Genomic DNA, 26434 nt, shown 5'->3' on the forward strand with positions numbered 1-26434 from the left:
AGGGTGATAAACGCTTTCGCCCTTTTCAACCACTAGATGTCACTGTAGGTCTGCCTGTAAGTGGACTTTTTCTTTTTCTTGCTTTCTTTTTTTTTTTGCCAGGCAGACTTTACGAGGAAAGTGACTATTACGTAGGGCTTTGAAAGTTGGTCACTGACACAGTTGTTTTTGCAAAGGCCGTATATACTTGTTTGTGTATTTTCGGTGTACAGATAAGAGGAATGTTGTGAGTTCGGAGAGGGAGGAGAAAGCTTCTTCCTTTCTTTCCTTCGCAGTACACGCACCATGTTCATGCCTCCACCAGATGGCGACACACACACACACACACACACACACACACACACACACACACACACACACACACACACACACACACACACACACACACACACACACACAGTTTAATTTCTTACTTTGATTTTGATGTCTGACCGGTGCCACTTGAGTAGCTGTATGCATAGACTCTCTGTCAAATGTCCCCTTAGAAAAGGTGGAATTGCCTGAAAATATTGCTAGAATTTTCTGCGAGGCGAGAGTTCTATTGAATCCTCAAACAATCTAAAGTTTCGACCTGAAAATTTGTTTTACACTGTATTATTATTGTGGCCATGTCCTAATTCCCTTAACGACGGCGGGGTCTGGAGAACATAACAAACCCCGGGGTGGGTGTGGGTGTGGGGGAGGTGGGGTACTGTACTTCAGTGGGAGGAGCTTCCAACCGGGATTAGAGTAGGTTCACTTTACGTGTACGCCCCGCCGACCAGGTTAAGCAGCCCGCTCGGACCGCACTGTGTTTGGGGGTTTCCAGAGGAACCGAAAACTTGTAGGGTTTTGACCCGGAGTAACTCGGTGGTTGAAGACGGGCTGAGCGACGGTGAACGTCAAACTGCCGCCGCTCGCACTTTCCGTCCGAGCGGAGGATCCTTCCGACGGTAAGACAGAGAACAGAAGGACGGCTGTCGTTCTTCTTTGCAGCTGGACGTCAAACTGTGTGTGTTTCGAAGTGTAACGTGACTGACATGTCTGCTGTTGTCGGCTCGCGTGTGCGCGTTTTGCCCACCGTGACAGCTGCGCGGTCTGTGAGTGACATCTGCGGGTTGAGGTGGGTCCAGGGGGACCGTTGGTCTGATTGGGGGATTCCTATTTACGGGTTTCATGTTTATACTCGTGTTCAGTTATTTGTTTGGTCTGTCTGCAGCTTTTCACAAAACTGCATTTAGTCATCAGTTTATAGCACAAACCGCCCAGTTTTAGCGTTGTGTTAACTTTCTTGGCAGGGGAACCAAAACAGAGTGTGACAGGCTGGCTTTAGAAGGGCGGAACTAAGGTCTGGGTGCGGGTGTTTTCACTAGCTGGGAGACCTACTAGTGATTTATTAATGCTCTGTGTGACATCACCAAGGGCTGATTTCTAGAAGGGGATGTTTAAGCATACACTTCCTGAAAAGTGGAGGTGCATGATTAACTTTTGTCACATCAGGGGAATTCACTGGCTGACTGGAGACACATTGGTTTTGGTAAACACTGACATTTTGCATCATCTGTGAACTTTAAACATCAGCAAGGAAAAACAAGGTGGGACCTGAGCAACGACGGTACCTTGACATGCTCAACTTTGAGACAAAGTAGACCCACCCTGTTCTACAAGTTTGCTATTTTGTAACCAACGCCAATAAAGAAGCCTCCTTCTAATAACACCGTCGTCGTGTGTTTGCACTTGTGCAATCTTGCAGCGCCGACAGCAGCGTTGGGCAGTTCCACGTGCAGTTGTCGGCAATTGCTGACTGAGTAATTTTACAGCCTTTACACGGGTGTGTGAGGGGCAGTCTCTCTGCTGCAACTCCTCCCTCACCTCACCCCCCTCTGTTCTCATGAGCTTTGAACTCAGGTGTCTTGTGGGAGGGAGGTGAGGCTGGATGCAGCTGGTGTTTGGTTACCTGCAAACAAACATCATCAATGTTTCATGGCTGCCTCTCCTGTGTCGGTGTCATTGCTTTGCAGGCGTTCTCGTCCGCCTGCCAAATCAGAGTTTTTCATTTGGCCTCACATATAAATTGGATCCATGTGAGAGGAATAAATTCTCTGTGCGGAAAATGAAGACCTAAAACAATACCCGCACCATTCTCTTTAGGCCTATGTATGAACCTAAGTGGATTAGGCCATGATCGAGTTAGAACTTACTTCAGCACACAGTTGTTATTTGTTGTGTCATGTACTTCTTTATTAGGAGAAGTGTCCTCACCACTTGTCTGCATGTTGCCATCTATTGTGGTTTGCTGTGGTTAGTGTGATGGTCTTAGAGGAAGTTCTTCAAAGCCACAGAGTCTCTTGTCTGCTCTGTCATGGAGCTACTTTGAGGCCAGTGGAGAGATTTGGGAAAAGGTGTTATATTGAAGTCAAAGGTCTTTGTAAAAGTAAACTATGTGAAATAAGTATTTTTAGGATTGTAGCAGGAGAGGGTATGTCAATGTTTGTGTTGTCGATAGTTCTCTTTAATAAGGAGCTGTTATCTATCTATCTATCTATCTATCTATCGATCTATCTATCTATCTATCTATCTATCTATCTATCTCTAAAAAACGACTTGCATCAGGAAACAGAAAAGCAGGGACAGCCTCCACTTCAGAGTGTTCATGTTTGTGGCAGGCGACGGGGAATGCAAGGAATGTGGATCAGTCATGTGAGCGATTACATCTGATTACCTTCAGAGGGGACTCAAGTCATGTTTGGCTCAGTTCGGTTCTCAGACCTTTTCTTTCATTTTTTCAAGCAGGATCGATGTGGATTTGGGTCGCAGCCCGAATGTGAAGAATGTTTACACTAATGTGATTAAGTGCAGTCCTGAGTCATGAGTTCTATGTTTCACAAGATGACGGTTGCATTTGCTTCACCTGGCCTGTTCACAGCTCTACTAAATGTTCAGTATTGCCGCTTAAGCAAAATAAATGGACGGCTTGCACATTCTTGCAACGGGTGCAGTTGTCACACACTGGCAGGTGGTTGTGTGTTTGTTTCTGTTTCTTTGCACAGATGGAACTGGCTGAGCTTCGTCTCGTGCTTCAGATTAGCCTCATGTTGACCCTCGGAAGCAACAGGCAACAAGAAGTCTTTGGAATGGCAAAAACCAGCAGGAGTTCAGAGATTTGTTTGAAAAAGAGTTTAACTTCCTGCAAAAGCTGCTGTTTTCTTAATAACCAAAAGTAAGAAAACAACATTGTCATCAATATAGCATCTCTTGAAGTTTTTGAAAACAGAAAGGTTGACTTATTCTTGGACGGTTGCATGTGGGGGATGTACGTTAGCATCTGTGATTGTGACCCACTTGTCAGCTAGCCAGTATTGTAAGCAGAACTGACTCGGGTTGAACTACCTCTACTCTGTTGTTGAAGAATGAGGTGAACTGACAGCAGATCTTGTGTTTATGAAGTGCGACGTTTCTCCTCCTTCTTGGCAGAGGCAGCCACAGACATGGAGCTGAACATTATTGCGGCAGAAGACAGTGTTCAGAAGCAAACATGCCCTTGTCTAAATTTAATACATTTGCATCGCATTGCTCTACTGCTGAGATGTCTGAGATGAACTTGTTCTAAAGTCAATTACAACGCTGTTAAATAGTTGACATAGCAAAGTAAATATTTGAAACACAAACAGACCAGACTGGTACGCTGGAATTCAGTACATTCTTTGAGCTGTGACATAAATGTCCTCTTTTTGAAGGACTTTTAGTGGTTCCTTCAGTGGTTGGTTACAACTCTGGAGTACTGACGCTTTTTTCTCTGTTTTTTTTTTCAATAAGCACTTCACAGAGGTTTATCATCAGCCCCACATGCAAACTTTTTTTTTTCATTTTTAATCTCAGCATGTGAGGCAAAGAAGCCAGACAGGAAGTGGCAGGAGCAGAGATAGGATATGCCCACGCTAAGCGCACTCTTATCACCGACTGAGGCCTTTTGTAAGTGTTGGGATGCGGCCTCATACCCACATCAAAGTAGGAATGATGTCACCCGCCCTCATTGTGCCCCATACAATGTGGTAATTACTGCGGGCCTGTGAGGTTCAGGAGATAACGGGCAGAGGAATGTGAAGCTAACAGCGTTGGGGGGGGCAACTATAGTTTCAGATTACTGCAGTTACTTTTAATCTAATCACAAATTCAGCTTTACTGTAATTGTTGCTTTGTCAGAAGATGTGCGATTAAGTTCAAGGGTGATCCAACACTTTGATGTAAATTAGGTGCCTTCCTATAGGTTGAATATTCCAGTGGTGCCTGATTAAATATGTGGTTTGTCAGAGGTGCTTTTCACTGTCAACAACAATTCCAGCAACTATATTTCAATATTTCACTCAGATAATCCAGTACGTGCTTCTTTTGGACCCTCATGTCAGCACATCACTGTGTTTTTAGGACACGCTGTCGCACATATAAAGAATAGCAGTTTTTGTAATCAAACGGCAGACTGCAATGCGCCTTTGACTTGTCTCCTTTATTTGAAACTGTGTCTTGTTCCGTGGGTGTTGAGGAAAAGTCAATAGAGGGATAATGAGGCTGCCGCGTACACGGGTTAGCAGCATCAGCAAGCAGGAGGCCGCTGCATCTGTCCTTGTCCATAATGCAGAGACTTTCTTTGTGTTCTCTCTTGACAACAGGAAGAAGTTGAAGCACATATGAAGTTGTCCACATGTCTTTGATCCTGACTGTGGAACACACTGAAGCACCTCTGAAATAACAGCGTCTGGATCAGTGTGTCGTTTCTCTCCGGTGTCTGTCTTCACTCTTGACTACTATTTGCTCTGTTATCCACACCTGAGTAACTCACCTGTGTTGTGTATGTGTGTATGTGAACGTTCAAGTGATTCTGATCTCGTGACGTCAGCAACACCTTGAAACCAGTTCCAGACAGATACGGCAGCCAACGCCCAGCCGCCCTTGTGCAGGCGGACGCAGGCTTGCAGTGCAGATCTGCTTACATAATCACAGCATTATCTCATAAGCCAGACACAGTGGGCACCTGTCGTGTCAGCACTGTGTTGTGCTACTTAGAAACAGATGGGATTGTGTATGGATACTTTATATGGAAATATCTACTTAATTCGATGGCAAATATGTGGAACTCTTTTCAATCCCCCACAAAAAAGAAAATACTTGCTATTAATTAGGAAGCATACTGAGAACAACTTAAATGTTAATTCTGATTCCCTACATGACTTCCCATATTTCTTCTAGCTGCTGTGTTGTCGGGATAAATATCGAAAACCCAAACAGATCAATGGTCCAACTGCCTGTCGTGGCTGCCTCTTTAATACTAGGAGCAGCTCTTTATGGAAACACCATTCATCCGTCAGTCCATCCGTCCATCCATCTGTCCATCCATCCATCTTTTACTGCTTATCCTGCATTCAGAGTTGCTTGAGTATGCCCCAGCTGTCTTGGTGGAAAAGTGGGGTTACCCCCCTGAATGAGGTGCCAGTAACCACACCTCTACTTCGATAGGCTAACTGAACATATAGTAAAAACGGAGGCATTATGAACACCTAAAGTACCCGCCTGTCCATTCCTCCCTAATCTGATTTATAGCAACAATTCATGTGCCATCCTTTAAGAGCGCCCTAGTTTACGTTTAACAGACGTGATTTAACCTGGATCTGTCTCTCCCAGTGATAAATGCTCCATCGCTGTGGTGGCTCCGGCCGCTGAGCGCGATAATGGGCACGGCGATAAGGAAATAGACGGCCTTTTTCTTCCCGAGTGGATTGTTGATTGGACGAGGACAATGCGGGTCATAAACAGTCCCCCGGCAGCAGGGGCTTTACCTGCATTCCTGAACATTTTAGCCGCTGCCGTCACAGTAATGGGCCTTTCTGTCACTGTGCTGCCTTGGCTATAAATTTTGTAGCCCGCTTTAAAAAAATCATAAAAACACATTGGCATAGAATCTACTCTTGTTCGACAAAATCTTTGTTAAAAGCCCCACTTTTCTGTGTGTGTTGTCCTGGTTAGTGTGAGAGCTGATCCTCAGGCTGAGTAAAGGGCGTGTTCTCCTGTCTCTGGGCTATTTGTCTAAGCCGCACCTGTGTGCATGACAACCAATGAGATGGCAGGAAGAAAAAGTAAACCTCTTTCCTTTTTAACATTAGGTCTGCGTTTGCTCTCGTTAGCCTGGTGTCTTTTTGTACTTTTGTGTGTCTGTTGTACCACCGGAAGTGAAACACGGCTGGTGCTCATGTTGTCACTGCCCTGGTGCTTACCTTAGGAGTGAGGAAGAGGAAGAAACTGTCCCTCCTCCCCTGCTGCGACATCCCTGGAGGCTCTTCCACCTACTTTTCCAGGGCCTCAGCTGTTCATATCAGCGTTAAGCAACATGGCTATAGAGTTTCAGCACAGAGGTTTCTTCTGTTCTCGAAATTCTAAACTTTAACAATCTACTTGTTGTTTTGTTCCCTTTATCTAAAAACAATTATTAACAAACGACAATTCCATTTACTTTTCAGATTATGAAAGGAGCCTTTGACGTCAAGCTTACTTACAATAGGAAAATTGAATTACGAATTGCTCTCCCCAGCAATTCTAGAAGAGTTTATTCTCAGTGGCAAATTTAATTGATGCATGTCACAATTTGCCGCTCTGTCTAAAGATGATCCAGTTTTTTTTTTTTTAATGAAGGTGCGACGTAAACTTTCAACATGCAACAAATGGGTTTAAGAATTAACCACGTGAAACAAAGAGAGCAGTTGGACGCTGCCAGAAATGCGTCTTCTATGTTGGTGGCAACTGACTGCAGACAAGTCGAAGCAACAAATATGCGTAATTATCAAATTGCCATAATTGCAGAACTGAAATTTTCCAAATCAGGAAGGTCTGTGTGGCACATGAGACCAGCAGCAGTTGGGCACAATTTGGATTTTCCAGAAAATGATTCAGATCTAGCGTGCACTAAAGATGTATTTTTAACAACCTATATTTTGGCGTGCGCTCTGCTCATCACGTTTCAGACTTCGCCTGCACTTCTGGCTATTTTGAGCAAGCAGAGTGTGTCATCTGTGGGCCGTCCTTCTGTGTCGGGAGCACAGAGTTTGATGAGCCTTCTCTGACAAGCACGTTTTCCAGGAATAACAAGCGAAGATCCGTGTTGTCCTGCATCCCTCACTGCAGATCTCAGATCTTTTTTCTGGTCCCTAAACTCATGCTCACCAAATGTTTCCGCCTTGGCTAGTTTATTAGCATTCAAATCGTTTCCGTGTTGGAAATCATTGCACTCAATTGCCAATGATTGTTAAGGACTGTGGGACTGTAGCAGCCTCACTTATTAAACTAGAGAAAACAACAGCAACCTCATTTAAGTTATGTTTTAAAACGTCCCTTCAGCATTCTTCATTCTGCAGAACTTACCAGAAGAGTAGCAGAGACTCAAAGTGGAAACAGACGTCCTCCACAGTTTTATTAGCAGCAAAAGTGCCGCTGTTTGGAAGTCACTTTTCCTTTCCTTCCAGCTGCAGTTGTCAGCAATGCAGCAGAAAAATAATGACTCTAATCATTTGTGTAGTCTGCTATCGGGGTCTTCAAATCAAATCAAAAAAATGTTGCAAGGCTTCCAAGTCTGTCTGGAGCAGCAGCCAGTCGTCATTAAGACAGAACTTTATGTTCTCAGCGGCTGATTAAAATGAGAAACAGTGTGACGAGAGATTTATATGGAACAGGTCTAAATGCAGATGCTGTCGCTATTTTCTGGTCATGCTCTGCTAATGATCCATGACAGGTGTGTTACCATAACTGCAGCCTGTCCGCTGTTGCCTCCTCCAGGCATGTGTTTGTTGTAGTGAGCTTGACTTATTGAAATACTGATGATTTAAATGACTAATTCACTTTTTCTCGGGGGGGTTCTTAAAAATGTATTTTTAAGGGTTTCTATAATTTGTTACACCAGAGACTTTAGCTCAAATGGTGTTTTTAATACTAAAACATATAATTAACATTGTTATAATTTACTGTTTTACAAAAAAAATAAAAATGTAAAACTTGATTAAGTGTGTTGAATTACAATTATTTACTAGCATTCCAGAGCGAAAAAATATGTTTATTGGTTGAATGTTATGCTTGAATAATTTCTGACTTCACCCTGAAGACCAGTGAGCCGGATCACATAATTTAAAGGACAATTAGTTGCTTTTTTGTTTTCAAAGGAATACCAATCACATTTTTAGATACGATTCTAGCTTTATTGATCACTGTACATTGGCACGTCATAGAAAACGGAGCAGTAATTGACTGAATAAAAATTGAATAATTAACATGGTTTATATTTGATTATTAGTCAGCTGTGTTGAGGCCAATGCGTCACAAGGTAATCCCTTATCTTATGAGCTCATCTGGTGTATACACTTTAATGAAACCAACACTGGACTGAAAAATGCCCCTCAAAAAAGCTTCAGGGCAGCAGAAAGATTCGTCCGGATGACTCAACTGTGCACGCCTCCGTCGCAGCCGCCGTGTCGACGTGACATCACGCTCGCAGCGCAGATTGCACGTTTGCCGAGGAGCCCACACTTTAAAAAAAGGCCCTCTAAAAAAGGCCTAAACATCACGGGCAGATTACAGACGGGTAATCTGTTGAGGGATTACAGAGTCGGGAGTGTACCTGAGGTCTCTGTGAAGACCGGTCGGTGTGTTTCCCACGGGTGGAAGTGGTGGCAGGGTTGGTGAGGATGGCACCTCCCACACGTGATGCCGCTGCCCACACCACTTCATCGGGACGCTCCTAATGTCACTCCTTCAATTAAAGGAGCAGGCTGGGCTGCAATCAGTCAAAATATTCTGTTTTTCAGTGAATAAGTCACAGAAATTCTCTCTCATTACAGCTTGTTTTTTAACTCCCTCCCTCTGCTGTTCTCCCCTCCCTCCCTCCATGTAACCTCCTTCTCCTCCTCCTCCTCCTACCCATGCTTCTCCTCCTCCTCATCTCCATCCAAGTTACGCTCCGAGCAGCTTACTCATGTCCAGTCACTTCCCACCACGCCTGGCCTCTCACACGGTCGCACACTTCCTGCCGCTGCTTTGACGTCTTGCCTCCTCAACTCTCTCTCATGCTCGCCCTTTTATTTTTTCCCCCTCTTTCTTTGACAACAGTGAGCAAGCTTAAAGTTCTTGTCTGCGATCTGCGCCTGCTAAAGATGGTCCAGCGAAGGTAAGGAGCCCCACACACGCACGCACACACACGCACACACACACACACACACACACACGCACCCGCGCGGCTCACTGAGTCTTTGACACAGTGTTGCTCTCACATTCCTCCTGGAGATTTCAGGCAGCCGACACTCCTCCTAACTGAAAGCAGATGGTGAAAGTTTTGAATGTGTGCCGTGTTGACGCCCGAACGTCCCGCTGGTTGGCCGGCGTGTTTCTGCGCTACTAAAACCGAGAGGAATCAAGGGAGGGGGCTGCGCTCTGATTGGCTGTGAGGCACTTTAAGGGCGGGGTCTGGAGGTTTTAACTGTGGTTGTTATTGTGGCACGATATTGCCACCTGTTTTACCCCCCCGTCCCCTCACACACACACACACACACACACACAGACACACACACACACACACACACACACACACACACACACACACACACACACACAAACAGCAATAACTGATTGTGTGTTTTATGCAACAGCCAAAGGTTGCTTTTGATGTAGTTTTTAGCGATACACAGGCTGCTGGCGAGGCCCCTCTTTTGTTGGCAGTCGGTTGGCAGGTCAACTTTAAACATCTGTTCGAAGAATTAGCTATTGGAATCTCACTTCATACTGAATTTTTGCAAGTCTGCATTTTTTTTTTTTGGTCGGACTTACTAAAATGTTTTGCCAGATTCACTTTACTAGTTACTGTATATATATGATTATAGATACGTGACTATTTTAGATGTCATCTTTGAAGATGAATAGTCAAGTGTCTGTTATAAATGATAAATGCAAATAATCGCATATATCTTATGAAGACACAATGAATCTCATTCAGTCACTTTACTAGCGTTTTCTTTCCTTGTCCGCAACTATATGTGCATGAATGATGGCTTGAATAATGAGCTCATCATTCAAACACATTGGTCCAAAAACATGTTGATAGTTTTTTGATGACGAATCAAAATAGCTTTGTCTTTAGTTGGAGGTATAATATCTGTAAACAGTGCAACAACTCCATCATCTTCTTTTGGTGGATCACAGGCCTGCTAATTAGCAAGTGCTAGCTTGCTCTGGTCAAACTTTGAGGCATTTGTTTGATTTGCAGTTATTTATTGTTCATGCAAGCTTCTAAACTACTTCATTCCACCACACTACAGCTGCTGGTGTTTATTATGTTTATTTAGAAAAAATAAATAAAGAAAAAATAAATGACATAGAGCGGAGCAGCAGCAACAGCTAGCCTGGCAGCGGCCTGGTGAAGTGTTCTGGCAGAGGTTTGAGAAACGATTCTCGTCGAGCACCTCGATTTGTAAATTTGTAAGCAAAGAAGGAGAAATACGCCCTGCATGCTCAACCATGAGTCATCAAACTGCACAGCAGATTTATTGTATTTATTGACAATATTGTACATGCGGACCTGCTATGACCCATTGTGAGTCTTGATTGTATCCTGTATCCTGCAACACTTGCATTTCCCCTTTGGGGGCTTAATGAACTTATTCTATTCTATTCTACCTATCACCTTGTCCAGGATGGCAGGATATCCCATCCTCTTTCTGTCCTCCGTGTGGCCAAACAAAAACCTCCCTCCTGTTTGCCTGAATCAGTCTTTCCAGAAGCGTCGTCTCCAAGGAAAACAACAAATTTCTTCCTTTGTGGGGGGAAAAAAAAAAGTTGGCATCTTCCAGATTTCCACTGAGCCAGTGTGAGCTGGAACAGCTTGCAAAGCTGCCCCTGGGCTATTTTCAGCTAAAGCAGAAACATATTTTACATGGACGACATGCAGTCGTAAGCTATGCAGACGTCAAATTGTCTCCCACAGCCAACGTCCTGAACTGAAGTCTCATCCAAGGAGCTTCCACTCGCCTTCGCTTATTGGAAATAAGGGGGGGGTCCATACGTATAAACAAACAAGATATCAATTTACAAACGTTAACTCGACAACACATAAGTTAATACAACACAAACAAAAGAAAGAAAGAAACAAATAAAACCATGAGTAAAAATCAGTTAACATCAAGAGGACATCAAAGCAATAACCATGAGAAGGCCACGAGGGCTAAATCTGAGACTGAGAAAATGGCAAATAATAAATCCAACCAATAAAAAAAAAAAACGGAGTTACTGTAGTTTCAACAAAAACATGAACAAGAACACGGTTGAAGATGAAATTGATCTGATATCAGCCAGTAACTGTTAAGTTATTTCAGTCTTATGGTACTTCAAATTTAAAATATCAAATGCCAAAAGATTTTTTTGAAATTGGGGACAGAAAAAACAAGGCTAGGCAGCATGGAAATTATTCACACACTGTTGCTGTTGGCCTGTTGGTGTCAGAGGATGGTTCTGTAATGAGAGTGATACTAAGGAGCCCTGCAAGAATCCGCTCCAGTCCTGAGGTATTCAGGAGAGCAGTTTGGCAGTTTGGCAGCTTGGTCCGAAGTCCAGAGTGCATAGTTGTGTCTCCTTCTCTCCTCCTCAGAGTCGCCTGACTCTGTTATTGTTCTCTCTCCTGCATGCCTGTCATAGCTGCCGAGAGCAGCTTTCTTCGTCCGTGCAGCGCCGCTCCAGTCGATATTCCGTCATATTTTCCCCGCCCCCTGTGTGATCATGTGTTCCTTTCTGCGTCCTCAGGTCCTCCGTCTTCACCCTCCATCCTGTGGCTGTGGTCGCACCCACCGAGCGCTCCGAAACGTCCTTCCCCCCCGCACCTCATGACATGGTCTAACCCACGCACGACCCGTTCACCGCGATGGCCTCCATGGTTGCCAATGGAAGCAGAGACGGGCAGCCTCTGGTCCTGAAGGGGGTGGATCCAGAGACCTGCATGATTGTTTTCAAGAATCACTGGGCGCAGGTGAAACACCTCAGAGTTCTTTCTCTTTCAATTCTCAGTCTGCTTTAAGTCGGCTGCTTTTTACATGAACTGTATTTCTAGTTTGAATATTTTACTGATGGTCCATATATCATTAAAAAAAAAAAACAGATTCATAATGATGCCATTTGCATCTCTTTTGGGGAAAAAAATCCAAACTGAAGAGATGCCACATGGTCACAACTGCTGTTGGGTTTCTAGTAGCAAACTTCCGCTTCAAAGTGGCACACTTATTATGTTGTGCAGCAGTGTCGCCTCAACGTATTTTTTCTTCAGTATGAAAGGGGGGTTAGAATGGCATTGTATCACACAAAAAACAACTCAAACGACAACATTAACACCTGATATGTGCCACCACCACAGCTTGCAGTGTGTTAGTCTGCGAGTGGACACTATTAAAAATCAGTGGGCAATACAGAGGAGTGTGATTTGAAACACTAGGAATCTTAGAATCTTAGGATCTTAGGAACAAAACAAACCAAGACATTAGAATCCACTTTGCTGATCAACTGCCTGGCTCTGAACATCCCCTCCAGGCCTCAAGCTAACCTGTGAAATTCTCAGGCTCAGACTCTTGCGACCTGTTAAGAGTCTGAAATATTGTTTTCTCAACTGTCTGATATATTTCTATAAAAAGCGTGCAAACTTGTTGACCAGATGAGAAAGCCTGACCGCCGTCTTGGCACCACCACTCTAACCACCACATGGACATAAATTCTGTTGAACCTGTCCCGCCCTGAAAGCGTCCAGTCCAGTGTGGAGTCTGAGCAGCAGCAACAGCAGCAGCAGCAGCAGCAGCAGCAGCAGCAGCAGCAGCAGGGCTGCGGTGCCCTTCTAGCCTCCGACTCTTGGCTCTCAGCGGCAGTCTGTGTCCCCGTCCACCCCTCGTGGTTCCTGGAAGCCAGCGAGTCCTTCTCCTCCCACAGAGAGAACAAACACTCACTCAGACCCGAGAGTGACGCTGGCCAGACCTTGAGGAGATTTAAGTCGTGTCCGCTGCAGCTTTCATGTCTGCGCTCTCCTTGTGGAGTCTGGTCACCTCTGACAGTGACGGAGCTCACAGCGTCTTCCACCCAACCCCACTGGCCTCTAATGAACTAATGAACTGGCCATTCATTATTACGCCTGAGGGGATTAACTCTGTCATTCAGACAGAAGGCCTGGGAATTTAATGCACTCTTGGTATTATTACATTCTTTGATTGATTAACCTTTTAATATGCATTATGTGCATTCAACAACTTGGTACTTAAAGAACTTTCTAATTAATATAAATCCAGTCATCTGAGGTCAGCAGCATACACTTTAGTTCAGAAATTAAACCACTAAGGGGGAAAATAAACTTTTAAACCAAACTTTTTTTTCAGCCAAAGTGGGAAAAATTTCATGCACTGTTTTGAAGTTTGAACAGCTCCACTTGGCTTGTTGTGAAATTAGCATGTTTTACTTAGAAAAGATGGTAGATGGTTACTCATCTTTCAGTAGTGTTCAACGATGCTTGAAGCTCAGCTGTGGAGGAGAACTGAGCAGTGATCACAATAACAGGGCTAAAGGTGTATTAAGGTGAGACCCAGTCAGCGTGGACAGTTTACAGTCAGTGCGACTGAGTCCTGTGTAGCTCAGCGATGCCTGCAGCTGATTCGGGTGTTGATTTCGCATCAGGTTGGTGTGCTGAGTGTTTTGAATACAAACAAAGCAGTGATAGTAGGTCAGCGGGACTGGACAGACTGCTTTGACAGGATGGCAGAGCGACTCTTTGTGATCTCCGACCGGAATTAACATAAAGTCAGGTCTCATGTTTGAACTCCTAATCTACATCATCTTTTTTTTCTAAACGTCACTCCCACATAATCACAGCAAAAAAAAAAAAAAAATTAGGAAAAAGCTCAGCTCTGGATTAAAGCTTGTTTAGCTTCAGGCTAACTGGCAGTTTCGCTCCTGCTGCGACGTCCCATTTCCACGCCGGGTTAATCTCTATCTTGATATGAACGCGCTTGACTTTAATTTTTCACAATGAAAGTGGAGGAACGTGTTTGTAAGTACCTGTGTTGGAAGCCATGCCTCTTTTTACTGGCTGGGGAGACTAATGTCCACATGCATCTTATCTGCAGCTCTGCAGGCGTGACGTGGTGTTTGCTGTGAGACACAAAGCGAAACTGTCGACCCACCAGCTGGGAAACATCAGACAGTGGTCACTGGGGCTCTTCACGGTCGCTTCACGGTTCCATTCCGTGGCTCAGCCAGAAGGCCGACGGTCTGATTCCCAACCTGGGAGTCTGAATGCGAGCGATGCCTCAGTCTTCCGAGCCAAACAGGCCCGTCCGGCTCAGACAGCGATTACAAAACCTGTTCTCGTGTTTCCATGAGACACGGCTGGATCTCTATTGCACAGCCAGTGATTGTCATGGCAGCAGTAGCAGGCCGAGGGGACACTGGACCCATTATTGGGTTTCTACGCAGTGGACACACAAGGGAGGGACTGCGCACACAAAGGACCGTTTCTCTCCACCAGACGGAGTCAATACGGGCCGGTCTGTGTACGCCGTCTTCTCCTACCTGGAAGTGGGGCAGGAAGGATTCCACTTCTTGCACTTCCAGTTTGTTTCACACCCCGACACAAGCAGCGCCATATAAGATTCTCCGTGCGGTGCGGCGGATTATGGCATTACTCACACCTGTGCCAACGTGAATAAAAATGGATTCAGCGGGTTTGTACTCATACAACCCAGCAATTAAATGGATTTTCCCAGTGGAAAAGCTGCTACAAGGAGCTGTGCTGTTTATTGGGTGAGGAAAGCCCGCAAAAAGAGAGGATGAGCTGTCCTCTGTCACATGACTTTGAGAAAAAACTCCCTTCACACATTAAGACACCACAGCGGCGTACTGCAGACTTTTTTTTTTTTCTATGCCTCAAATTCACATCATTTTTAAGGTGGGGTGCTCTGACCTTTTAAACATTACCCTGTGATCTTTTGGCCCATGATACTGTAATGGAAAAAGGTTTCTGGACAGCCTTAAAACGTTACTCACTCTCGATTATTGTCATTAAATGTTTGCCAGAGTGTATGTGTTTTCCTCTTTCAAAAGGTTTGGCTGCATCAGAGACACATAAACAAATGGAAATTATTTTGTTGGTTATTGTTGATTTGACAAAATTAAAATAGAAATTCTTGTGGTATTCTACTCTTGTGCTCTGGATGTGTTGCAAAGGGACGTCATCTTGCTGAAGCATCCAGTTCTGAGTAGGACCGAACAGTGCACATGCAGCATGTAGGTAAATGTAAACTGCACAGAGAGACTTAAGACTGATTCTTAGTCTAATACAGTACATCGCAGATGAATGAGGTGTCCAAAAACTTTCTTCCACCACTGTTTGTATGTCACTTCCTTCCAATGCAGCTGGATCATTGAGATGTATTGCATTAAACTAGTTGTATTTACTTAAGCAATGTAAGCTTTATTTTTATTTATATTTATTTATTTTTTTAAGATAGGTTTCAGAGGTTTAGTTTTGCTGATGTCTGGATTTCAGTCCTCTCAAAGACAGCTCAGAAATAAATACTTAACACTTTGTTAACCTTGCAGTTCTTGCATAGTAAACCAGTTGTGGTTAAGTTTCATGTACCTCTTGTGTTTGTGTTGCAGGTGGTGAAGATTCTAGAAAAACACGACCCCCTCCGCAGCAGCTCCACCTCAAACCCCTTAAGTGTCCTCAACCTAAGCGCCAGCTCAGGCCGATTCACGCCCATCCCAGGCGATGAGGCCAACGCGGTGCAGAATTACGTGGAGCACATGCTCTTCCTGCTGATCGAGGAGGAGAGCGGCCAGGCGGGCGCCATGGGCCCCATCCTGGAGTTTGTGGTGATGGAGAACGTGATGGAGCGGCTGTTTGTGTGGAGCCTGCGCAGGCAGTTCACCGACGACATGAAGCTGGAGCAGCTGAAGTTGTACGAGATGCTGGTGGGTCAGGCGCGACAGCCGCTGCTGCACCACAAGCCCGTCCTGCGGCCGCTCATGATGCTGCTGTCGTCCTGCTCAGGGACGGCCGCGCCGCCGGTGGAGGCCGAGCTGGTGCTGCTGCTCAACCAGCTGTGCTGCGTCCTGGCTAGGGACCCCTCCATCCTGGAGTTGTTTTTCCACACCAGTGAGGATCAGGGAGCCACCAACTTCCTCATCTTCTCCCTGCTTATCCCCTTCATCCACAGGGAGGGCATTGTGGGCCAGCAGGCCAGGGACGCGCTGTTGCTCATCATGTCGCTGTCGGCAGAGAACCAGCGCGTCGCCAAACACGTGGCGGAGAACACCTACTTCTGTCCGGTCAGTCCTCCTCACCAACTGCATTGGACTTTGCTAGCTAGTTGTGTGTGTGTGACGGAGGGGGGGGTCTTCTCAAAAATCTTCTCCGGATTTATACATTCCTGTTCTCTTGAATGTAACTCTTCGTCATCAAGCGTTTCAAGTGAAAAGATGCAGCCGCTCCGCTACAGGTGAAACACCTCTTGGAACGAGCGTCACAAATGTCAGGCCTTTGGAAGATCCAGGTTGCAAACTAATCCCGGGCTAAATACGGCCTGGAGCTCAACGGCTTTTTAAAAAAAGCAAAACAAAAAAAACCTCAGCAGGTTTTGATGCAACAGCAGTTTCGTTTTAATTGGTTCTGCCGGCACGCTACAGCGCTGTTTCTGCAGAGAGAATGCACGTGCACAGTAACGATGTGCTCATCAAACACTTGAGTCAGACCACAGTGCCTCTGATTTCTTTTGTGGTTTTAAGTGACTGCGCCGTAAAGCGCCGCCATTAATACCGGAATCCAATGTGGGAAGAAGTAAATGCGTTAATTAGTGCCGCCGCTCTTATCGCTCGATGCGTAGCCACGAAACCTCTTGAACTTTGAACGGCAAGCAGCAGGAGGTGCTGGCGTTGCTGCCAAGCGGCGCCAGGCGGGGAGGAGGATCTGCAGAACTCTGCATTCACGTCTGCGTCGCATCACAGCGTCTGATTGATGCAAAGCAGCGAGACTTTGCTGCAAGTCTGTTTCGTGAAAATGAAAGCGGGATTTGACAGTTTGCCTCAGAGGATTCCTGCCGTGGTGAAAGCGCTACAGAGAAAGAGTTTGGAACTACACAACAGCAGGTTTTAAAAACGCTTCAAACTTTAAGGCTCTCTAATCATTAAAAATCAATCCCATTAAAAGTGAATTGTGGCCCTCTGCAGTTGCTCTCTCTTCTCTTCTTGTGCAAAGTTGTCTGACCATTCCGGGCACGTTTGTCTCAAAAGGGCAGAGGAGAAGTCAATCATGCGGTGTGAAAGTTATTTTCTGCTTCAGCTAAAAGAGGATCATTTTTTCTCTACTTGAGTTGGCTGTGGCTGAGCCCATTCTCATGCATTTTAACAAACTAAACCTGCAAAGATGTAGCCTTGAACACACAGTGGACTTCTTGACTTCCTGAACTTTCTGCACTCGAACCTCATTAGAGTTTAAAGCGCCGATGTTGACTTTGCAGGAGTCGTAAATACTTCGACCCGCAGTCGCAAAGATCAGAAATCAATAAAACAATGAATTGTATGAATGTAATGGCCTTATCTCGTATAACTGATGTTGAAACTTTGCCCCTGTGCAGGTGCTGGCCACAGGGCTGAGCGGCCTGTACTCGTCCCTGCCCACCAAGCTGGAGGTTCCCAGTGAGGAGTGGCACTGCCTGCACAGGGAGGACTGGTTGTGGATGCCGGCCCTGGTCCAGTTCCTCAACTCCCTGGAGTTCTGCAACGCTGTCATACAGGTTAAACAAACAAATAATGTGCTTGAGTGATACGCAGCGTTTGTATATCTGCTGGTGCAACTGATGGCTTGACTGACGGCTGATGTCTACCTTCCTGTTTGCAGGTGGCGCATCCTGACATCAGAGACCAGCTCGTCGGCTACATCTACAATGGGTTCCTCGTGCCTGTGCTTGCTCCTGCTCTCCACAAGGTTCTAGTTCTAGTGTCTCCTGCCCTGAACCTCCTGTTGTGACATGTGGACAAGTGTACAGAGTTTACAGAGTTCTGGGAGAAGCTGGAATTTTGACTCCTGCTTCTCTCAAATTCAAGCCATTGTTCTAAATAACTCGTCAGACTTCCTTCTCTTTGATTCATAAATGTTTTTGTTTTTTTTAAATATTGCGTGGCACGCATTGACTGTGTCTGTACATGAGACATAAATATCATTACTGTATAACCAGTAATGAAATCTCAGGGGATCAGTTCAGCCTTTTGGCTTGTGTTTAAGTTGCAGCATAAATCCTTGGAACAACGGTTAACCGCTAGCTCGACGTTGTAGCTGCTCCAGGTCTTTTAATGTCTGCATCCCGTTCTTCAAAAACTCTGCAGATCTGATTCAGTTCAGTGTTTCTACTTCTCTGTCCATTCTGGAGATCATTACATTCCCCAAAACCTCACAGACGATTTTCCACATTAGCAATTCATCAAGATTCTTTGTAGGCTTGAGAGCCAAAGGGCTGTAATCTAATAAACGTACTCAAGAATGTATATGCTGCGCTGTAATTGGACCAAAACCAGCTCCACATTGTGACCACCCACTCTGTCCTCCCTCCTCTCTGTGAAGCTCACCCTGGAGGAGGTGATGACCACCACGGCGTACCTCGACCTCTTCCTGAGGAGCGTGACCGAGCCGGCTCTGCTGCAGACCTTCCTCTCCTTCATCCTCCTCCACCAGCACGAGAGCGTGCACATCTTAGACACGCTAGTCAGCCGAATTAACACGCCCTTCCAGGTAGAGGCCGAAGGCAATGAACACGCATCACATGTTAATTGCAAACATGACACATTTTGCATCTTTGAATATTTGTTTTTGCTCCCCCAAATTTGCGGCCTAACTAAGTGACTTTCTCTTCCCGTCTCTCTGTGTGTGTTCCTCAAATAGCTGCCTCCTGTTGCATTAGTGAAAAACAACATTTTTGTTTTTCATTACATATTCAAACTCGAACCAAATGACACATTGCAATTTATATGCGGATTCAACCGTGCATCACGGTGCCACAAAGACAAACAGCCATTCACACTCAAATTTACGGTCAATTTAAAGTTCTCAGTTTGTCTCATGTGCATGTCAGAGTACCTGTATAGAACCACATAGACACAGAGAGAACATGCAAACTCCACACATCTCATCAAACCTCTTCCTGCTGGCAAGGCAACAGCGAGAAAAGATGAGAAAAATGTTGGCTCCAGTGAGTTGTGCAGTATGGTTTATCACCACTAGATGCTGCTAAATCTCACACTGGGCCTCACATGTGACCCACTGAATCTTATTAGCAGTAGCTGTAATGTGTCCTTTTGAATTTCTCCTCAGTTGGGCAACGTGTCCCTGGCACTATTCCGCACACTCATTGGCTTATACTGTGAAGACGTGATGCTGCAGCTCGTATTGAGGTGAGTGGCGTGCACGCACACACACACACACACACACACACACACACACACACACACACACACACACACACACACACACACACACGTACCACTGAGACTTGGCGTTCCATGTGCCTGCTCACTCCTCTTCCTCCTCCTCCTCCTCATGCCCTGGTCTCTCCTAACCGGATCTGTTCCCCTCTGTCTTCACAGGTACCTGATCCCCTGTAATCACATGATGTTGAGTCAGAGGCGCGTGGTGAGGGAGAGGGACTTCTACTCGGCGTCAGCGTCCAAGATCCTGGCATTAACGCCGTCCTGCTGCTCTCCGGATCGCAGCCCCCCGCCTCTCCGCCAGCTGGACTCCATCCTCTTCTCCAAGGGGCCGGAGACCCCTGGCGGCGCAGGTGCCAGGGGGAGGGGTGGGAAAAAATCCGTAGACGAAACATGCTGCAGCCTGACTACTTTTTTACATGTAACAGAGTCTGTTAGTCTCCTTTTAGATCTGAGTAAAGTAACAGCAGCACTTTATGAGATGGTGGGAAGGAAAAAACAGCAATGCTAATTTGATTGTACAGACTGTAAAGCAGTGGATACTGCAGCGGAACATCAAAGCAGAGGCATTATCACACGCTACTGATGATAATCCCTAATACCGCCCCTGTAAATGCATTAAAACCTGGAATCTGAAAACAATTGGACAATTGATTTTTGCACATTTATGCCCTTCTGTTTTTTTTTTCTGAAATTATTCCCTTAAGTAAACTTGTAATTAGTTCAACAAACACTGCAGATGGAAATAGGATGCTTGCGCAGATGACTTTGCATCATGTTTTAGCAGACTATACAGCCTGGAGGTTTGAATGATGCGCTCTCAGGCTGCAGAGTACATCTCCAAATGTGCAGCAGATCAAAATGAAACAACGCTTCCAACTGTTTTCCAGCTGCATCTGTAGTCGTCACAGACAGAAGCTCTCTCTTTCCGCTGCTCTCAAAGTGTCTGTGAGGCAATAACTCCGCTTCCAGACCTGACTCACTGTTGGTCGGCCCAGCCGGCGTGTGCGTGGCGTGCTTACGACCTTGCTAACGAGCGCACGGAAATATTTAATGCAGCATGGTGGAGAAAGCTAAACAAAAATCTTTGTATAGATTCATTCTACAAAATTTTCAGTCAGCATTTGCCTGGAATGTAGCAGGAATATTTGAATATATCTACGGTATATATCGGGGAATTATGAATATTACTGTGCTGCATCACTTCGCCCTGCCTGCAGTCTCTGACTCATTGCCTCTGCATTGTGAGTGTGAGAGCCACGTCGACTGCCACCTCTAATCTTTCCCCACCTGTTCCCAGGGACGAGCCAGGCCCTCGGAGGGGAGGGCGACGACTCGGGGAACTCCTGCACCATCGGCTCAGAGATCTACCTGGACGTCAGCTACCTCCACTACCTCTACGACGCCCGCCTGTGTATCAGCGGCTGCCTCCGGGCCTGTAGGGTCTGGTCGGCGCTGTACGACGGCGAAGACCCGCCCCCGGAGAAATACCAGCCAACCGGTGTCCTCGAGGAGCCGGGCGTGAAGAGCCAGCAGACCCAGGCGGCTGCCAGGAGACACCCCCGGCCGCTGGCGTCGCACCCTCACCCGCGGCAGCCGCCCGGCGCTGAGCCGCCCTCCGTCCAGCAGTTGGAGCTGGAGTGGGACGACAGCTACGACGCGTGCCCCGTGCAGACGGACGGACAGGAAGAGAGCAAGCCGCCGCCGCTGCCGCAGGCTCCCGCCGAGCCCCCCAGGCACATCCAGGAGATGAGGAAGACGGCCATCATGCTGGTCAAAGGACTGTACGTAGAGGAGAACGACTTCCAGGACGACGTCATGGTGTACGACCTCGTGGCCAAGAAGGACAGCAGAGACGGCGGCCAGGCTCAGGCTAAGCCGAGCCGGGCCGAGGCCGGGAACGCCCAGAGCCCGAAGAATGGACTCAACCTCCCAGCGTCCCACAGAAGTCTAGAGTCGAAGGTCAAAGGGCAGGCAGACTGCAAGGTCAGCAACCCCCAGAGCAACACGGCCGCCGGCATCGGGGAGGACCTGCTGGCCCAGTACGAGGAGCTCATCCGCACGCTGGATAGCCAGTCAGGAGCCAAGTCGGCCAGAGGGGGCAGCGGAGAGTCAAAGAAGACCAGCGCGGGCAGGGTGGAGGAGGAGGCGGAGATGGAGGTGGAGGAAGAGAAGGAGGAGGCGCAGGAAGACGAGATGGATTTCACCTCCTTCTCCGCAGAGACGCCGGAGTCGGAGAAAGTGCACTCGCCTTTCGGGAAGTTCCTTGGCGGGAACGCCAGCAGAGGACATTCGGTGCCTTTCACAGGTGAGTTTCAGTTAGCGTGAGAGGGAGAAAAATAAAAAATGAATCACAGGGTCTGGGTTGTAAAGAAAACGGCTCTCCTCCCTGCAGGCCCCTTCGTGAGCGTGCTGCTGTCTCGCATGGAGAACATGCTGTCCAACCCGCTCCACGTCAATCTGCTGCTGACGGGCATCCTGGCCCAGCTGGCCGCCTACCCCCAGCCCCTGATGCGCTCCTTCCTCCTCAACACCAACCTGGTTTTCCAGCCCACCGTGCGCTCCCTCTACCAGGTAACAAAGACCCGTCTGCTGCTGAACTTGTGAGGGCGCGCCGGCTGTCTGCTGTCTGCTCCTCTAAGCCTGAGGCATGTTTACAGTCAAGAAAGAGGCATTGGTTTTTTTCTTCTTCTTCCTCTTCAACCTTGCAGTGTAGCTCAGATATCCAGTCAGAAATACAGCCAAGCTGCGTTGAAAAGCTCCAATTTAACACTTTTCTGGGTTGGCATGCGGCAGCCAATCAGCGTCCTTTTTAGTCACGGTGATAGCAGCTAGCTGCCCCTTAAACCGCACAGTAAGAGGAAGAATAAGAAGAAGGAGATAAACGAATGGCTCGGTTGGCTGTGAAAAAAATGATTGCCCACGTTCCTTCCAGGTTTTGCCTCCACTTTCCAAACGCTTTCTCTGGGCTCTTCGCCAGATGGATACGTGCCGTAAATCTGAGATAAAAAATGTCTTTTCTGGGTCGTTACATTCAAGCTGAGAATCTCGGTTCTATTTGGATTCATATATAGTCACCTACATTAGCGTAAGGGCTGCAGAAAGAAGTGTTGATTAAGTGCCCCCCACCTCCGTCTCCCTGCAGGTACTGGCCACCGTGAAGCAGCAGATAGAACACCTGGCTGCCTCCAGAGCAGACTTCCCTGAAATGATCACTGCTGCCCAACACTGGCTGCTGGCCAGGGAGACCACCTTCATAGCAGCAGGTAATGTTGGAATCTAAAAGAATCATAATGATGAAAAATATCTTTATCTATTGATATCTTGATAGTGTAGATCTATGACAGAGGAGGAGTTCCACTTTCAAAAGTTGCAAGCTGCGAACATTCGCCAAGTTCTAAACTTTCAAAGTTCATGTTTGCCAGATATTTTTTAACGATGAGGCTTGTAATGCACACTTCTCATTAATTTTAAAAGTATATTTTAAAAACTGCAACGCTCACTTTCTCTGACTCTGTGGGAAAAAAAAAAAACAGCCAACAGAGTTCAAAACGTCAAGCGGGGGTTCATTATCCGCTGCGATTGAGCTCCTGTTGGGACCGGGAATAAATTCCTCTTGATTTCGCCATGTTGTGTCTTCGCCGTCATGCTACAACTAAATCCTTTGGCTTTGAGCTGCTGTTTGAACTCGACTCCCGCTGTTTTTAAGGGTTGTACACACTACCAAAAAAAAAAAATGTTTGCAGAAAGATAAGAACAAGTGTTTTCTTAGATGGGAAATTTAAAGGGAATATTTTAAATAATGTGTAATCTTGTGTATGCTCCATTTTTTCTGAAGATGAGGGGGTTTGGCTTCTTCTAAACAGAAATGTAACTTGCCCTGGATTCACATATTGTCTTAATTTGTGTCCTCAGACAAGAGCCGGCTCGCTGTCCTCGGAGAGACCGGGAGGATTCTGCAGAGTTCTCCTCCGCCCAAACCCAAAGCCATCTCTCTGGACCGGACAGAAGTCTTTGCCGCCGTCCTCTTCACCGAGTTCCTCAAAGAACTGGCTGCCATCGCCCAGGAGCACTCCATCCTGTCCTACATTCCAATGGAGGAGTGACTGAGGCCTTTGGTGACGCCTTCATCGCTCAGTTTATCTGGACAAACCGCAAGAGAACTTTCAAATCCACAAAAAAATATTTTATTACTGTTATAGAGTATTTATTTTTTGTTTCCCAGCGAAGATAATCGATTTTAAAGCTTTTCTGTCAGAGTTTTAGTTTTTCACTTGATAATTCAAAGATGCTCCCCTTCAGCCATTGTTCCCCTGTCCAGGAAGAGAGCAAGCTCCAAGTTCACCGACCAAAGACTGCAAAGTGGTGGTTTTAAAGAAAAGCAGCGCACGTCAGGGTTCCGCCTTCTTTCTGAATGTCTCACGCTGGCTGTTCAGCCGTGGATCTGTCAAACACTCAGTGGCCTTTCTGAAACGTCGCCGCCTCTCTTTCACAGGGTTTTAAGACTTAAGCTCAGCACGACGCCTCTGCTGCTGTCACCGCAGCGGGTGTCACTTGCGGAAAGCTGATGTAGCTGACTGGAAGAAGGCGTCGCTCATCCAAACTTCTTGTGTAAATTGCAGCTTTGTCTTGAAACTTTACACACTGCAAAAAAAAAAAGTCTGTATGTTTGTACATTCAATTTAATATGTTTCTGATATGTCTTGACGGTACCTCAGGAGACTTTTCTTTTTCTTTAGAAAGTGGTCGGTTCTGTTCGGTTCTTTAAGCGACAATCTTTAGGTGAGTACATTTTTCCACTCTGCACTCGTTTTTTTTCTTGAATTTGTTTCTCAGTCTCTCACAAATCACCAAAACAAGACATCTGTATTTAATTTGCCTTAAATTGAGTAACTTTGCACAAAATAGTGCTGAGAAAGACGTCCTTATGACAGAACTCTATGCAAATCAAGAATGTTTGTTTTTTTTTTTTAGGTGTTTTTGAGCTTTGGACATGTTCACACTTGGGAAGGGGTATTTATGCTTTCATGAGAGTTTCTATTGCAATATGTTTTCCACAAGGGTGTACTGGAGACTGGACATTTTTGGTTTGTCACTTCAGTTGGGGATTGTTTGGGGTTGTTTTTTTTCATTTGTCATAATTCATATTTCTGTATCTATTGAAAAAAATCTCTTATTGTAAGTTACCAAGGGCAAACAGCTTGATGTGGCCTTTATTTTAGTCCAGACATGTTGCACAAAAAGTAAATCAGTGCCTGATTTGTAGCTTTGTACCTATTCTAACCTGAATATCACAATTTCTGATGGTGATTTGTCATATTTTTGTATTCTAATTCATACTGTATTTGTACAACACAAAACTGTATGAAAAGATCCAAACTCAAATTGTTGGCTGCTTCATAAAACTAATATTACTTGATTACAAACAAACAAAGAACATTAGAAGTAAAATGGGAGATGCAAAGGTAAGTGAATATTGTAATCCTACAAAATCATATATTTTTTAATTAGCCACGTCATAATCTGGCTAATACGTGTACACATACAGACAAAAGAAAAGAAAAAAGCAACTGTTGTTTCAAATCAGAAATGTTTGTTTTTGTTCTCCCTTAAGTGTGTTTGGTCAATAAATTCTGTAATGTTTAACATTTGTTGACTTTTTTTAGACACAGATCTTCTTCATAATCAAGAGAGAGATCTTGCATGCTCCATTCATTTTCAAAGACAATGAAGTTGAACAAAGATCAAGTAAAACGTGACTGAGAACATCATGTTATTCCTTTGCATGACCTAAGAAATTAGGTCAGGTAAGTTAATGTGTATATTCTTAAATTGTGATCAACTGAAATTTATACAAACATTTGAGTGGTCACAGGTAAACAGACTAAAAACTTCCAAGCACTACGATTATTTGCCCCCTCCCCCCTTTTTTAAGAGACAATGTAGCTCAGATGAAAATTTAAATAAATTGGGTACAAAAGATTTAAAATGTTCAAATGTATGTTTATTTCTTGAGTTAAAAATAATGAATGTTAAATTTTTTTAAATGGCCTGTGTGTTATTTCATCTAATTTGGAAAAAGTCTATTTAGGTTTTGTTATCAATTGGTATGCGTGTGTACGCATATAAGGGAGAGAAGAAGAAGAGGAAGGAGAAGATGGTGGTGGGGATGTGCCCAGGTGTGCCCAGGTGTGCAGGTAATGAGGGAGCGTGGTGATGACGTCCGCAGCTGTGGAGGAAAAAAAATTTGCGACTAAGGCTCAGAAAGTTAATCTACGAGGACCTATAAATGGGAGTTACAAACTAGAACGTCTGCCCGACGTGTATCGGACTGTAACTCAAGAGAGCCACTCGTTAGCCTAGCGAGTGGTCAAGTAGCGGTGGACGGGATGCGAGTGGCTTTCAGCTAACCCAGCTAACCCCACAATCTTCGCCCGGACGTATGCCAACTTGAAAGGCGCCCTGAGCCAACCTGGAAGTTCAGAGTTCCTATGGCTACCTGGGAGATTCACCCAAACTCCACCGTGAGTGTGCGCTCCTGCTAACGCCACCTTCTGGACAGACAGCCGCGACCAGTTAGCAACTGCGGAGGACACCACCCGAGGTGCCGACCAGTTTTTATATTTTTTGGGCCATTGGGAATAAAGCGAGCCATTATGTATACAATCCAAACTAAAGGACTCAGGACCCCCATTTGCATTTATGGAAGGTACGCAGCAGGCTACACTTTAAAACGGGGTGTCGAAAGTTAAACACAGCCTGGGGTGAGGAGAGTGAAGAATCAACTGGATGGGGCCGGTAAATATCAAAACAACATTAAAGTCTATTTGAAATCCCTTAGTATTTATGAGGTTCCACTAGAGGACAAATTGTGCTGGAGGACTGAAAAAGTTTCTATACAATAAAGATCTGCTATAATTTATCTTTTATA

General features: G+C 45.6%; 1 protein-coding gene across 8 annotated transcripts; it reads left to right on the forward strand.

Moving 5' to 3' along the window:
• The first annotated feature begins 728 nt into the window (after positions 1-728).
• fhip1aa (FHF complex subunit HOOK interacting protein 1Aa) lies at positions 729-25149 on the forward strand. 8 transcript variants are annotated; one of them, XR_012927635.1, is made up of 15 exons: positions 729-932; positions 9121-9178; positions 11800-12022; positions 15685-16356; positions 17661-17819; positions 17924-18010; positions 18644-18811; positions 19391-19470; positions 19663-19856; positions 20804-21811; positions 21899-22077; positions 22649-22769; positions 23419-24114; positions 24243-24285; positions 24478-25149. XR_012927635.1 is itself a non-coding variant. In XM_076033221.1 (14 exons), exons 5-14 carry the CDS (start codon positions 15832-15834, stop codon positions 23607-23609), a joined length of 2712 nt encoding a protein of 903 aa, XP_075889336.1. In that variant the 5' UTR covers positions 729-932; positions 9121-9178; positions 11800-12022; positions 15250-15313; positions 15685-15831; the 3' UTR covers positions 23610-25149. The 8 variants fall into 8 exon arrangements, 5 of the variants coding, with proteins under 5 accessions (XP_075889336.1, XP_075889328.1, XP_075889301.1 ...); XR_012927632.1 differs by having other exon boundaries at positions 23419-24285; XR_012927634.1 differs by having other exon boundaries at positions 24243-25149.
• The last annotated feature ends 1285 nt before the right edge of the window (positions 25150-26434 follow it).

This window comes from Nelusetta ayraudi, unplaced genomic scaffold (assembly GCF_046127955.1).
Source record: "Nelusetta ayraudi isolate G7.1 ecotype Tasmania unplaced genomic scaffold, CSIRO-AGI_Nayr_v1 ptg000004l, whole genome shotgun sequence".
Classification (NCBI taxonomy): domain Eukaryota; kingdom Metazoa; phylum Chordata; class Actinopteri; order Tetraodontiformes; family Monacanthidae; genus Nelusetta; species Nelusetta ayraudi.

Coding starts and splice junctions, on each gene's coding strand:
- fhip1aa (XM_076033186.1), top strand. CDS start 11,918: ATGGCCTCCATGGTTGCCAATGGAAGCAGAGACGGGCAGCCTCTGGTC. Junction 18,812..19,390: donor GAATTAACACGCCCTTCCAG/GTAGAGGCCGAA, acceptor ATTTCTCCTCAG/TTGGGCAACGTGTCCCTGGC. Junction 22,078..22,648: donor CCGTGCGCTCCCTCTACCAG/GTAACAAAGACC, acceptor GTCTCCCTGCAG/GTACTGGCCACCGTGAAGCA.